Source organism: Mesoplodon bidens (assembly GCF_964165515.1).
Source record: "Mesoplodon bidens genome assembly, chromosome: 3".
Classification (NCBI taxonomy): Eukaryota; Metazoa; Chordata; class Mammalia; order Artiodactyla; family Ziphiidae; genus Mesoplodon; species Mesoplodon bidens.
Window position 1 is genome coordinate 34,865,789 of NC_138178.1, and position 15,490 is coordinate 34,881,278.

Here is a 15,490-nt window from a genome sequence, read left to right on the forward strand (position 1 = left end):
GTACAAGAGGGTTCCCTTTTCAAGTGAGGAGCATCATGATGAGTTTGTATTTAGGGTTTTTTTTTAAGGTTTTTTTTTTTTTTGATGTGAACCATTTTTAAAGCCTTTATTGAATCTGTTACAATATTGCTTGTTTTTTGTTTTGTTTTTTTTGCGGTATGCGGGCCTCTCACCGTTGTGGCCTCTCTCGCTGCGGAGCACAGGATGCGCAGGCTCAGCGGCCATGGCTCACGGGCCCAGCCGCTCCACAGCATGTGGGGATCCTCCTGGACCGCGGCACAAACCCACGTCACCTGCATCGGCAGGCGGACTCTCAACCACTGCACCACCAGGGAAGCCCTGCTTCAGTTTTATGTTTTTGTTTTTGGGCCGCAAGGCATGTAGGACCTTAGCTCCCCGACCAGGGATTGAACCCACACCCCTTGCATTGGAAGGCAAAGTCTTAACCACTGGACTGCCAGGGAAGTCCCATGAGTTTGTGTTTTCAAAGATGATTCTTATAGAGTGGACAAGGCACTCTAGAGAGGAGACAAAACTCAGGAGGCTCCAGGAGTGGTCCTAGTGAGGAATGATGATGGCTTGGACTCCATTGGTAACAGTGGGAATTGACAAGAACGGATGGAAGTGAGAGGAAAGGGGGAGTTTAGGATGTTGTCAATGTGATCTGGAACACTGGGGACAGATCAGATTTGGTGGAGATCATGAGTTTGACTTTGGACATTTTTAAAACCATTGATTTGTGTTGTCTGTGACACAGAAAGGTTATTTATGGCAGTACCCCTGGACGTAGAGTCTAAGGAACTGTGCTTTTAGCTAGTGCCTCTCATGATCTTGCCCACTGCCTTATCTCCTGGGTAAACCCATGAAATCAGCTTCACTGTGCTCTTAAGGTACATTGCGAGTGCATGAAACAGATCTGGGTAGCAATTAAGATCAGATGCTGTGAAATCAGACTATCTCAATTTGAATTCTGGCCCTTGTAACTGTGCAGCCTAGGGGAGTTGTTCCATCTGTAAAATAGAAAATGAACGACATCGACCTCATACGTGACTGTGAAGTGATCCACATAAAGCACTTAGCAGAGTGCCTTGTATGGTACATGCTAAACAAATCATAGTGGTCGAGTTATTAAATCCAAATGACTGGGCATTTTAAAACAAGCCAAAACCTGGTACTGATGAGATGACTACACATACCTCGAGGGGCAGTCCCAGATGTTACAGGGCTGGAACCCAGCCAGCGGCTTCTGGAGGTGCTCACAGAAGGCCTCACTCACTTCCTGCCCGTTGGCCATTACACACTGGGGTCTCTGAACTCGGGCTCCCAAGTGGCCGCAAGTGGCAGAACAATGTGTCCAGCTACCAAGCTCCCAGAAAGTCTCTATGGAAAGGAAATGAATGTCATGACAGATGAGAAATGATGATGGGCTGGAGACAACCCGGCCAAAGACCACCGCCAGCTGTTTTCTGGTTACCTGCCTGTCTGGTGCTCTGAGTACCACACAGAGAATAAGCCATCATACAGTGCAAGGGAGTCCTTTAAATCTCTTTTCCCTCAACTAGCTTATTGTAATAACTGGTGGGAATGGCAGCCAGAACGGGGCCCTTGGACCACAGCCTGGGTGAGGGGCTACTGCAGACCAGCTGGATCTGCCAGAAAAAGCCCAGAGAGAAGGCGGAGGTATCCTGTGCAGTGCGCTGGCTCCTCAGGACTCTCCAAGCAGAGCCAACAGGACAAGAGTGGAGGGTCTCGCAGGGGATGCCCTAATGGGTTCTATTTCTCCGAAGTGGATCAGGCTGAGAAATGAGAGATGTTTAGCAGGGAGCAGGGATTAGGCAGAAATGTTAAAGTTGCATTTCAATTCCATTCTTACTTTTCCATTAATTCTGAATCTAAACTTCAGATTATTCCTGAAACTGCATACATAATTTGTTCTGGAAACATCTGGAAAGGTGAAAATGGGAGTTTCCTTTAGAAACGTTGAAGCTGACCCCCTCCAATAATTATAGCGGTTTTTTCTTTAATCCCCCTTCCAAGCAGCCTTTCCCTTCACTTTTGACACATGGTAGAAAGATGAGGTAGGACACGATGATGACACATTTGTGTATGACCACAGAAAGTGCCAGATTTTTTGTAATAATCACAAGTAATTGATAGCTACCAGCTTTGTCCACAGGCTCCCTCACAGAGGGACTGATTTCTCTAACTTAGTTGTTTTCCCCATTTTCCTTTTGATTTTGGAATATTTGTCCTAAGTTGCATATGGTATCATTTGCAAAGGAGAAGAGAATATATTTTTAGTTGCCCCGCCCAGGATTACAGTTTATTTAAAACAAATTTAAAAAATAGCTAAGTTTATTGAGAATTTTCCAGGTGATAGGTATTGAGTTAAACACGTTAACATCAATTTTCCATTTAATCCTTATGGCCATGTTGTGAATTAGATTAGTTTTACTTGCTGAGGTGGACACTTAAAAAAGCTAAGTGACTTTCCCAGGGTCGTTCAGCTGGATTGGAGCCCAGTGTGTCTGTCTCCAAATCTAACTCTTTCTAGTCTGTCACATTTCACAAAGACACCTTGATGATTCAAGGCAGGACACATGTGCATTTCTTTAAAAAAATATGTATTTTTTTACTGAGGTATAATTCATATACAGTAAAATGCTCAGATATCAGGAATGTGGTTTTGTGAGTTTTCACAATTGTATGCACTTACGTAACTGTGATCCACAGCAAGGTATATAACATTTCATCACCCCTAAAATTTCCTCCTGCCTCTTTTTTAATCAATTTCCCTCTCCTCCAGGCAACTACTTCTTCACTTCTGTTAATATACATCAGTACTATCTGTTCTTGGACTTCATACAATACGTACTCTTGTGTGTTTGGCTTTTTTTGATTAACATAATGTTTTTGAGATATACCCATATTGTCCTGTATATCAGTCATTCATTCTTTTATTTTTATTGCTGAATAATATTTCATTGTATGAATACACCCACAAAGTTACACCTTATTCTCATAAGTATTTCTGATTTTCTTAATTCTACCTCTCTTCCTTGGCCTCCTAAAGAGTTTTGCAAGCTGGAAATACCCAGATTAGGTTCTTGTGACCAAGTACTGATATGTGTGGGAAAAAATATTTGTGAAAGAAGACAAATGAAAGAATTGATTGCATAGTTCTTAGCAAATCTTCCCTCTGTTAATCTTTACCAAGTTAGCAATTGTTTTGCAACTGGAAAACCAATGTCTGCATTACCACAAATAATGATGCAGATTTGGTATATGACCTCTCTGGGCTTCCTCAGGAGTGAATTTTTTTAAGAAACGTTCAATATGGAAGGAAAAAGTTGAACCCCAGAAGGTTGAGGGGGAAGGGAAAAGCTGGCTGGATGCCTAGGAATAATTTTACTTATTGCAAAGTGCAAAACATGGAGGGTCTTTTAACTAAGTCCTTTTCTTAGCACATGCCTTACCACCAGCAAATCCCCCCCAAAAGCCCAAATCCCAGACCTGAAGGTAGGGATTCTCTTGTTGGCCCATTACTGTTGGTTTCGGTGTGGATGCCTGGAGCATATGCTGTTTATGGTCCTTAGGAAATAGAAGTTTACTGCCTGACTGTCTTTGTTCTGAGAAAAAAAAAAAGGAACCCTTGTTTACCAATTAGCAGTTATCTAATTCCTTTGCCATCTTGGGTGTTCTGAAAGATGACAACTCCTGGGAAATAATTCCTTTGCAATAGAATGCTCTGTCTCAGGACACTCAGGCTTACACAGATCTGGGAGCTACGTGTGGGGCTGGGTGTGCGGAGTGCCACGGGGGCTTAGTTAGAGTTATTAACTACGCTAACATGCAGCATCTCTGCATGTTTTTGGGGTTTATAGCCTAACTAACAAGGTAGGAAAAAATACATCCACCAGAATTCCAAAAGGGACTGGAGGAAGCAGCTGGGGCTTATAGGGCTCTTCCCCTCCAGACAGCTTTGGGAACAGAAGAAGGGGTGATGTTTTATAGGGGACCTCACATGGTGAGGAGTGCATGAGTGTAAGAGCAGAAGGATTGTAGAGGAATGCTGTGTATTGTGTGATGTAAGACATTCTTGATTCCTCAGTCATGTGACGAAAGTCACGAGCTGCTTGACTGGAGAGACTTCTGAGAGAAGAGGCATGCAGGGCAGAACTGAGACACCCACACAGACTCATGAGTGGAGAGGGGGAGAGGCAAGGAATAAGGCTGGGACTTCTCAGGGAGCTTGGGGAAGGCACTCAAGAATCAGACAGGTTAAGCTACCCCATTTGTTGACAATCTTCCATATTAAGATCCTAGAGGACCACAGAGGCTCTTTGGGAAGGGCCACATGGAGGTACACCAGTGCCTTTCTGATCAGAACTGAGAGTCAAGGAGGGCAGTATGGAGAACACTGAAAGAGATGACTATATATTTGGGCTCTAGTAAAAACTTTTTTTTCTTTTTTTAAAATAAGTTTATTTATTTATTCATTTCTTTATTCATTTATTTTTGGCTGTGTTGGGTCTTCGTGCACGGGCTTTCTCTAGTTGTAGCGAGTGGGGGCTACTCTTCATTGTGGTGCGCGGGCTTCTCATGGCGATGGCCTCTTTTTTTTGTGGAGCACAGGCTCTAGGCACACGGGCTTCAGTAGTTGTGGCATGTGGGCTTAGTAGTTGAGGCTCACGGGCTTAGTTGCTCTGCGGCATGCAGGATCTTCCCGGACCAGAGATCGAACCCATGTCCCCTGCATTGGCAGGCAGATTCTTAAGCACTGCGCCACCAGGGAAGTCCTCTAGTACAAACTTTCAATGAGTAACAGGTTTCCTCAGTTTATACAACGGGATGAAAGATTACTGACCCCAACACTGTGCTACTGTAAATATCTAAAGAGTTCACGAACATCAAAGTGCTTTGTGCATGACACCTATTCCAAATCCCCATCTATTTATGTCTCTGGGCTCCTCTAACTGCCAACAAGAAAAGCCATGGAGACAGCTCTTTCCATCATCCTCTTAGTTTGGCAGTGGATTCTATAATCTCATACCAGTTCTGCCAGTGACCTGGTTTTATTCATTTATGAAATACTTACTTAATACTTACACCTGTGTTAGGTGCTGGAGAGACAAAGGACAATAATAAATGATCCCTAATGTCAGTCTAACTGACTTCTGTGATTAACTCTCAATCACTTCCAAACTCTGGGGGGGAAAGAGAAGTATTATTTATTGAGTCCTCAAACCCCTGCAAGTTAAAGCTCATTCTGGTGACAAGACTTCCGTGAGCTCCAGATCTTATGCCTGACAGACAGCAGCAGAAGAAGCCAGCTTATCACCCTGTGCCGGGGGCTCACTGCAATGACCTTCCCCAAATTACAATACTGACCCCACTACAAGGTGTCTTAAGACTCAAATTGATTAGTATTTGTTGAGCACCTACTGTGTGCCTCATACTCTATTATATTCTTAGGACTGCAAAAGAAACATTAGACATGGTCTGTACCATTAAGGGACCCACAATTTAGCTGAGGAGACATAAATGAAAGAGGAAACAACTGGAGACCAACGTGTGTTAGGACTTAGGGACCAAGGGGTGAGACCACAGAAAGGAGAGGTCCAAAAAAATCAGAGAAGGATTCACACGGGAAATAGGAATTCAGTTGGCCCTACAGGATGGGAGGTATTGGGGCAACATGATAAAGGCAGTGAGCAGCATGAGTGCAATAAGCACTTTTCCTGGGTAAGCAATATAAATGGAAGCCACACTTCCAGGGAAGCAGCATGGGGTGTGTGTGTGGAGGGGGGTTTGGAACACAGGGCAGGAAACCATGTTGCCTAGAACAGAGTTTAGTGCTAGCTTACAATGGAGGTCAGGGAAAAGAATTAAGTAGATGTAAAGGCAGAATATGAAGGATCTTGATTCTGGGCAGAAAGTTTATATCCCAATGTAGGTTCTTAGGCAGAGAAGCAGCAGCAAGAAAGTCACAACCTTCTAAGAGAAGAACTGGTAAGACAGAGTATTAGATTTAGTGCTCGTTTGTAAGTGGGCAGTGGCAGCAATAGTTAAAACCATTTAATGTCCACTTGTTTACTCCTCGACCCCAGAATCAACAAAACCAGGTCCTACTTTGTACCTATTATAGGAAGCACTTGAAGGACAACAAGAATTTGACGCTTACCCAGCAAGTGGAGGATGGATGTTGCCATCGCCTTTCCAAGAGCATTGGTGGCTGTACAGACATAGGTTCCTTCACTTTCAAGGGAAACATTCTGCAACAACAGGGATCCATTGAAAAGCAAGGAAATATTGTCACTCAGAGATCCTCCTTTCTTCAACCAAGTTACATTAGGTTGAGGGACACCTTTGGAAGAAAAACAAATATGACAAAGGCAAATTCCTTTAAGAATAGGGCCACAGGGCCATATGCAAATACCATTTAGCATTTTGACCACAAGTCAGGAAATGGGTTTAATCACATATAATAGGAAAAATGGCTCTTTCTATTTCTATAGCTCCTCTATGGCAGGTGGGGGATGCTGCTGAAGCAAAGGGCTTTGGTCTACTGAGCACGGGTTGGTTTATGTATGTAAGTCAAGGAATAGGAGCCAAAGAGGGTGAGCTTGCTTTGTATTGGGAAGGGAGAGAAATTTGAACTTGAGTGGGGGTAACGGGAGAGTGGTTGGAAAAGAGGAGCTGATGAAGCCAGATGAATGTGGAGGCAGAGACACAGAGAGAAATCCTAGCAGTGGGTTGTCACAAAGAAGCCTTTTGGAAACAAAAATGTGGAATATGGATGTTTAAGTGATTCGCTGTGCAAAATGCAATGCAATGTTCCTCCCTTCAGGAGGAATACAAAATCTTTAGGGAAGTAGATTTTGTTCATCCATGCTTTTGTGAAAGAGGATAATTTCAGGGAACAAAAAGAAGTGTTGCATTTTAAGTTTGGGTCAACGTAGGGGTGAGCAGACTATAAGCAACATCTCTGGACACAGAGAGGAGCATGAGGAATTGGAAGAATTTCTTCCCCCACATCTTGAGAAGTCTTAGCAGCAGTTTGCTGGGCTCTGGGATGTGAAACTAAGAGGAATCTCATTTTGTTCATAAGAGCTGGGGCAGCCTCCGGTGATCCAGCAGGGTTACTGGTTTTGAGGATGTCCTTTCTTCCTGCAGTGCTCTGGCTAGAGAGGCTATGGCAGACATGGCAAGGCTTTCTGACAAGAAAGAGATGTCATCGCTCTAATCATGACATCTGCAATGCACCTTACAAGAGGCAAAACACATGCTCCATGAACACTGAGACACTTCCTCACGGTTATTCCCAACTCCTGGGAAGCAGTCATTGTTAGCTCTGTCTTACAGCTGAGGAAGCTGGTCAAGTCAAAACTAGCTCAGAACCTAAATACACAGAGAAGTGCTAATCACAAGTGCATATATATAGTTTTGTAGTTTCTTCTACAAATATAAACACATGGAGAGGTTAAACTTTCCTAAGGTCAACAGCTAGTAAACGCTGGATCTGAGATTCACACCCACGTAGTTTACTCCAGAACTTACCTTTTAACCACAATGTAGGTAGGTCTTGTATATTTCTTGATAGATTTATTCGTAGGCATCTTATACTTTTTATGGCCATAGTAAGCAGGCTCTTTTAAAAATATATATATATATATATATATATATATATATATATTTTTTTTTTTTTTTTTTTTGTGGTACGCGGGCCTCTCACCACTGTGGCCTCTCCCCGTCGCGGAGCACAGGCTCCGGACGCGCAGGCCCAACGGCCATGGCTCACGGGCCCAGCTGCCACGAGGCATGTGGGATCCTCCCAGACCAGGGCATGAACCCGTGTCCCCTGCATCGGCAGGCGGACTCCCAACCACTGCGCCACCAGGGAAGCCCTAAAATATATTTTATAGTTGTTGATTCCTGACAATTAGGAAAGCAGTGAACACTTGCGTCTTTATCTTGTATATAATCATCTTACTAAAGTTTATTATTTTGAATAGTTTTCAAATGATTTTGTTTTTTAAAGGTAAACAATCACATCACTTATATGTAATGACAATTTTATCTCTTTTTTCCTATATTTATACCTATAATTTCTATTAACTACTGCATCGTATTAGCTAATGTCTCTAGAACAATGCTGAATCATGTTACAGCAGGCAAATTTGTCTTGTTTCCAGCTTTAAAGGGAACATTACTAATGTTTCATCCTTAAGCACGTTGTTTGCTTTTGTTTTGTTAGCTGTTGTCAAATCAAAGAAATTTCCTTCTGTTTCTAACTCACATGGAAATTTCTAAACCTTTGAGCTAATATTCAATTTTAATTGGATTTTTAAAAAATTAAAGTATTTAAAGTTACTAATTTTCCTTTGAGTACAGCTTTGACTATATATCTTATATTTTGAGATGAAATAAACCATTACCATTATTTCACTCATTCAAAAATGTTTACAGGGCTTCCCTGGTGGCGCAGTGGTTGAGAGTCCGCCTGCCGATGCAGGGCACATGGGTTCGTGCCCCGGGCCGGGAGGATCCCACATGCCGTGGAGCGGCTGGGCCCGTGAGCCATGGCCGCTGAGCCTGCGCGTCCGGAGCCTGTGCTCCGCAGTGGGAGAGGCCACAAAAGTGGGAGGCCCATGTACCACAAAAAAAAAAAAAAATGTTTACGAAGTGCTTATTATATGTGAGACTTTATGCTGGTGCTAAGGATATGTGAACTAAGTTTCCTTAAGAAACTTGATCTTAGAAGCCTTAATTTTGTGGTCTTCTAGGATCTTAAGATGGAAGATTGTCAACAAATGGGGTAGGCTTAACCTGTCTGATTCTCGAGTGCCTTCTCCAAGCTCCCTGAGAAGTCCCAGCCTTAATTTTTAAATTTTAATTCCCTCCTTCGGAGGGAAACAGATGATTGCAATAAAAGGACATGAGGGCTTATGATAAACTAAATACTGGATGCCACTGGCACGTAAAAGCTGTATTTAATGCAGACTGGAGAGAGGGGAAAGATTCCCACATCTAAGCTAATACTTTAGGACAAGTAGAAACACGTCAGGTGAAGGGGGTGGATGTGGCGGTGAGACGGTTTTAGCTAGAGGGAACAGCGTGCAAAAAGGCACAACATGAAGGAAAATATAGTGCATTTGGGGAATCATAAATTGTTTTTTTATGAATGGAGCTTAAAGTACATGGAGTAGGAGTGAGGAGAGATGACTACAGAGGTCAGCAAGTACCCATAAAATGAAAATTTATTATCCACAGTAAGGAGTTTGGTGGCATTTATCCTAAAGGAAATACGAAATAGTTTCATTCTTTTAAGCAGTGGTTAAAACTATCAGATTGCTGCTTCAGAAACATCGTTCTGGATGAGATGTAAAACGGGGACGAGGGAGGCAAAGGTCAGTAGGACCACTTAGGTGGTTATGGAAGCAATCGAGGTGAGACGCAAAGGGTGCTGAAACAATGGTGGGAGTGAGGGATCTGGAGAGAATAGATTCACTTAGTAAATATTAAAGAAGAAAAATCAGTAGGATTTGGTGACTGATGTTCTACGCGGGAGTGAAGGAGAAAAAGGATTTAAGAATGACATGCAGATAGAGGGTGGTGCCATTCATTGAAACAGGGAAAATAAGAGGAGGAGCAGACCTGCAAGATAAATTCTTGTAAGTATGTTGCAGCCTGAGAGGCAGGCGTCGAATTTTACACATACTCCTAGGAGCCTGCAGGAACACTCCGGGGACAAGGACCGGTGGGCGCCATTGTCATGCTGTCCCTCTGCTGTGCTCCAGAGCTTTAGAATCTCCCAGAAGAGAGCTTTTACACAAGTCTGCCCTGATTTTTGTGGCTGACACCTGCGGATGCCTCTGGAGGACAGGGGAGCCTGTGTTCCTGGTCCCTTGAGACCGTAATAATTGGTGTCACCCAGAAAAGAGCTCATACTCCTATCTGGCACCCTGATTTTTGTGATTGCTGTCAGGGGACACCTCTGTATCACATGGCTCTGGTGGCCAATGGGGCTTATACTTGTGGGTCCCACAGGATTGTGGCCAATGGAGAAAGAGTTCTTAAACAGGTACCACCCCCCAGGGCACAGCAAGAGGCCACAGACCCAGGTCCTCCTTTCTGTGAAGGAGGCCTATTAGCTAAGCATCATGACTGCGCCCGAGGGGCAGGCTTCTGATTAAACATGCATCTTGGGGCTGTGATCCCTCACAGAGACCTCTGAGGGTGGGAGCTGTCTTCATGCTCACCCTCTGCCATGCTCCGGGTACCAGTGTTTCCTGCAGGCGAGCTATACGTGCATCCAGTGCCCTGGTTTTTACCTCTGGTATCCTGTTTTTATTTTTATTTTTATTTTATACTGGAGTATAGTTGATTCACGATGTTGTGATAGTTTCAGGTGTACGGCAAAGTGATTCACTTATACATACACGTGTATCCTTTTTCAAATTCTTCTCCCATTTAGGTTATTAAAGAATACTGAGCAGAGTTTCCTGTGCTATACAGTAGGTCCTTGTGTGTTGTCCATTTTAAATATAGCAGTGTGTACATGTCAATCCCAAACTCCCCATCTATCCCTCCCCCCAACCACACTTTCCCCAGGCTAACCATAAGTTCATTCTCTAAGTCTGTGACTCTGTTTCTGTTTTGTAAGTTAGTTCATTTGTATCTGGTACCCTGGTTTTTGTGGCTGCCACGCAAGGGATGCTCCTTGATCTGGTGGCTCTGTTGGCCAGGGTTGGAAGGGGTAGGTGTAGGGTTAGCAGTGGGATGGAGGGGTGGGAGGGTAGGGAGGAGGCAGGGGGTGGTGGCTTGCATTCCTGGGTCCCACAGGACTGTGGCAATCAGAGAGGTAGTTCTTGGCAGGCTACCACTGCCAGGGCATTGCAACACACAACGGACTGAAACACACCCCCAGTCTTTCTATGAAGGAGGTCTCTTTGCTTGTCCTGGAGCTTTGGCCTGAGGGGCTGGCTTCAGGTCTGGCTCACATTTAGTGGCCTATGGAGCTGCTTTCAAGGAATGTAGGCTGTAGAATGTAGCGCCCCTTGGCACTCTCCCTCCGCCTCGCACCAGCTCACCACTGTCACCCAGAAAAGGAACTTACACACTCATTTGGGGCCCTGATTTCGGCAGCTGCCACCCAGGGGACCCCTCCAAATCTTCTGATGCTGGTGGGCATCAGGGGTTACACTTACAGTCCCACAGGACTGTATATATCTACATACTTAAAGGAAAAACTGATCCTGAGGGTCTAGCTTGAAGTCAGCCTGAATCTAGGTTCTGAGAGCCTCCTGTTTGAGACACTGACAGGTCTTAGCACATCCTCAACTATGAGGAGTTATTAAATACATACAGTATGTCCCCTACATACAAACCTTCAAGTTGCGAACTTTCAAAGATGCAAACGTGCATTCGCGTGTCCAATCACGTAAGTTCACGTGTCTAGGGTACATTGTCACATCGCATGCATCTTCTACAAGTGGTTGTGCTTTTGTGTACTTTACTGTACAGTACAGTATAGAGGACAATAGTACAGTATCTTTATTTCAAGCCCAGGATGTCTGGAAGCAAGCTTAAAAGCAGCAGTGATATAGCTGGTACTTTTCAAGGTAATGTACTGTAAGATTAAAAATGTTTTCTTTATTTTTTGTGTTTGTTTTTTATGTATTATTTGTGTGAAAAGTATTGTACACCTATTACAGTACAGTACTATAGAGCCAGTTGTCTTAGTTGGGTACCCAGGCCAACTCTGTTGGACTTGCCAACGAATTAAACTTACGAATGCGCTCTTGGAACGGAACTCGTTCATATGCAGGGGACTTACTGTAGTAGGCTGCTTGGACAAGCACAAAGGTTAGAGAGACAACCAGGAGCTAAGGCAGAGCTGAATGACAAGGTTCATCCCCTGCATGAGGCTACTGCTTCAAAACTGGGAAAGGTTGTTGCTTCATCTCTATAGAAGCCAACACAGAGACACAGAGGGGTTGAATGGATGAAAAACCAAGACCCATCCACATGCTGCCTACAAGAGACTCCCTTTAGATGTAAGGATACACACAGACTGAAAGTGAAGGGATGCAAAAAGATATCCCATGCAACTAGAAGTTAATTTCACGAGGAAACCTGGAAAATCACACAGATGTGGAGATTGAAAAACATGCTACTGAACAACCAATGGATCATCTTGCTTTTCTAGACTTTCTTGGGGACATAGTACATACACTACCTAAGATTGACCTTGGTGATACAGTGGATGTTCTTGTGTGCTTCTTGAGTGCTAGTTCAATGCCATTTTTACCGCCTAACCTCAGCATTCTGACTCAGAGCTCTAATGAGCAGAAATTCCTCCTGGCCCATCTAGATAGATCCCAACCAGCATCTCTGCTCCCAGCGCTGACTATATTTGTTATCTCTTTTACACACTTATTTTTATTTCAAAGGGTAACATTAGGAAGAGCAAATCAGGTCTCCCTCTTTTCTGCCTAAAGACCACAGAAGTAAATCTGTGGTTTCCTGAAAGCCTCAGACCATACTGCTCAAAAATGTCAAGGGTAAAGATGAGAGACTAGGTTAAACTTCTCTTGGGATTCCTTTCAGCTGAAAGGTATGTGTGAGATAAATTCATCTGTTCATCCATCCACCCACCTGTCACTTTATATATTTATTCAATTCACTTTTATTATGTACCTCCTATGACCAGCACTCTTCTTGAGCATTATTACTGCATTAATTTCTCACCTCTCCAGTAGATCATGAGGATAGTGCCTGGCAAAGGGTAGACAAATGAATATCTGCTGAATGCATAAATGAGTGAACTAGGGAATGGATCTACTAGAAGAAAATTATATCCCAAAGATACGTCAGCATGACTTCCTGGTTGTTCACGCCAGTGTTCTCTTCCAAATGGCAAAAATAAAATGCGGACTCTATTATTAAAAATCTTCATAAATTCAGACACTATTATTTTGGAATCTGTGGTAATTTAGAAAAGGGCGGTATTAGCTGGGAGGAAGATAACCTCCGTAAATATTTTGAGGTGAAGAATGTGAAACATTTCAGAAATCCCTTCAAACACTTAACTAGCCTCCGTGTATGTGAATTTAAATTGTTATTTATTAATTCAAGGGATTCCTTTAAGACCTCTGCTAAGTCATTCTCTCTTGAGTAACTGAACATTGTTTAAAGCAACACTAAGTCTGAAACTATTTTACAGTTTAAGGGTATGCAGATTTATCTCCTGCAACTAGTCCCAATTAAGGGGAGTTTTCTCAAATCATAAAACCTCTTACAGTGAGAGACCCTGAAGCACTTCACATGTACTGGCGTATTCATTATGCCTCTATCGTAAGGAGCATGCAAGCAACAGTGCTGTCAATCCGACATTGAAAAGAGGTAAAACAAGCCACCGGGGTCCTCGGGGAAGACCACTCCAGGCAGAAAGAACAGCTCATGCTTCAGGCCTGAAGCAGGGTTCTTACCAGGGGGTCCCTGAACCTCATGTAGGTCCATAGACAGAATTCAGGGGTTTGTGACCTTTCCACTTACTCCAGCTGAGATTTAGCATTTCCATCAACTATGAACATAAGCAACAAACCAAGGTAGCAGAACCTTGGACGCTGCAGCCAATGGAAATCACAGATATTTTCATATCACATTATAATTCTTACAGATATCTCACAGTATCTTTTATACCATCACTACTTCAAAACTGTGGTATTTATTGGATGAATGTTAGCTTTTCAATTAAATGCATTAGTAAAGAAACACATATTAGATCCCATACTTGCTTTATTAATATTGTGATATCTGTATTTCGATTATAATTGGTTTTCTTTATAATACATAGTCTGCATCTGAAAGCACTGTTCTGAGAAGCAGTCCCCTAGGCTTCATCAGACTAGACTTCAGGGCATGCTTCTCTTATTCTGGAAAAAGATAAAAGAACACTGTGGCTGCAGGGATGTGAGCTAGGTCAGAGAAATGGCAGGTCGGGTGGGGGCTCAGATCATAGAGAGCCTTATAGGTCATTGTAAGGCTCTGGTTTTTATTCGAAAGGCTTTGAAGAGTTGTGTGTTCTGACTCTTGATTTTAAAGGATTACTTTGACTGCTACATTGAGAGTAGATTGTAGGGGTCAAGGGCAGAAAGGGAGACCACCGAGGAGGCTGTGATTACAATCCAGCCTAGAGATGATGGTGGGTTGGAGCAGCTTGGTAGCAACTGAAGTGGTGAGAAATGTTCAGATTCTGGATATATTTTGAAGGTGGATATATTTTGAAGGATTTCTCTGGGGAATGGGGGATTGACGGATAGAGGGCTATGTCAGAGAGAAATGCAGGTCAAAAGTGATGTCAAGATTTTAGGCTCATGCAACTGAAATAAAGGTACTGCCATTCTCTGAGACTCAGAGAAAAACTCCATGAAGAAGCGATTTGGGGAACAAAACTCAGGCATTCAGTTTTGGATAAGTTAGGTTTGAAACATCTGATATTCACTGGGAGATGCTGAACAGGCACTTGGATCTGTTCACCTAGAGCTTAGAGGAAAGGTTGGGGCTGGAAATACAAATCAAGGAGTTGTCAGCATACAGATGACATTTGAATCCTTGAGCATGAATGAGATTGATGAGGGAGTGAGTACAGCTAGAGAGCAGAAAATGTCTGAGGACTAGTCCTGAGGTACCTTAACTTAGAGATCAGAGATGTGAGGCAAAGCCAGCGGAGGAGGCTGAAAAGGAACAGGTGATACGGTGGGCATAGAACTGGGAGTGTGGTTTCCCAGAAGCTGAGGAGAAAGTGCAACTGTCAAATGCAGTCACTGTCAAAGGGCCAAGTAAAAGGTCTGAGGATTGACCACTGAATTGGCAATGCACAGACTTACATGGTGGGCCTGTTGGTAACCTTGACGACAGCTCTGAAGGTTGAGTGGTGCGGATAAACTTGGCTGGAGTGAGCTCACGAGAGGATGAGGGGAGACGAAATTGGAGACTGTACAAACTACTCTTGAGGTGTTTTGCTATGATAGAAATCGAGGAATGAGGCAGTAGCTGGAGCGGGGAGTGGAGTCAAGGTCAGGCTATCTAAAGGTGGCTTCACTCACCTGGAATTTGCAAAATCTTCCTAACCGTTCTCCCTACTCCTACACTGGCCTTCCTTTCACTCTTTGATTCCCTACCATCTATTTTCAACATGGTAGCCAGAGTGTTTCTCCTAAAACGTAAGTCAGATCATGTCATTCCTCCAATTGCTTCCATCTCATTCAGAATAAAAAACAAAGTGCTTATGATGGCTTATATGGCGCTATGTGATCTGCCTCTATCATCTCAAAAAAAAAAAAAACGGAAAAAAAAAGTGCTGAGAGCCAGAGAGAGACAGATTCTTGATGAAATCATTTATGTTCCTGAATCCAGATGTGTCCAAAGTTAGCTGCACCCTAGGACTTTTCAGTTTCCAGAGCCAGTACCTTCTCTATTTTTC

At 43.3% G+C, this 15,490-nt stretch overlaps 1 protein-coding gene across 1 annotated transcript in view; it reads right to left on the minus strand.

Moving 5' to 3' along the window:
- Window positions 1–15,490, minus strand: part of ADAMTSL3 (ADAMTS like 3) — a 367,745-nt gene that overhangs the window by 22,476 nt on the left and 329,779 nt on the right. The window contains 4 exon segments of the mRNA XM_081230123.1: window positions 1,197–1,380; window positions 3,514–3,561; window positions 3,564–3,629; window positions 6,185–6,367. Coding sequence (XP_081086249.1) covers window positions 1,197–1,380; window positions 3,514–3,561; window positions 3,564–3,629; window positions 6,185–6,367 — 481 coding nt within the window.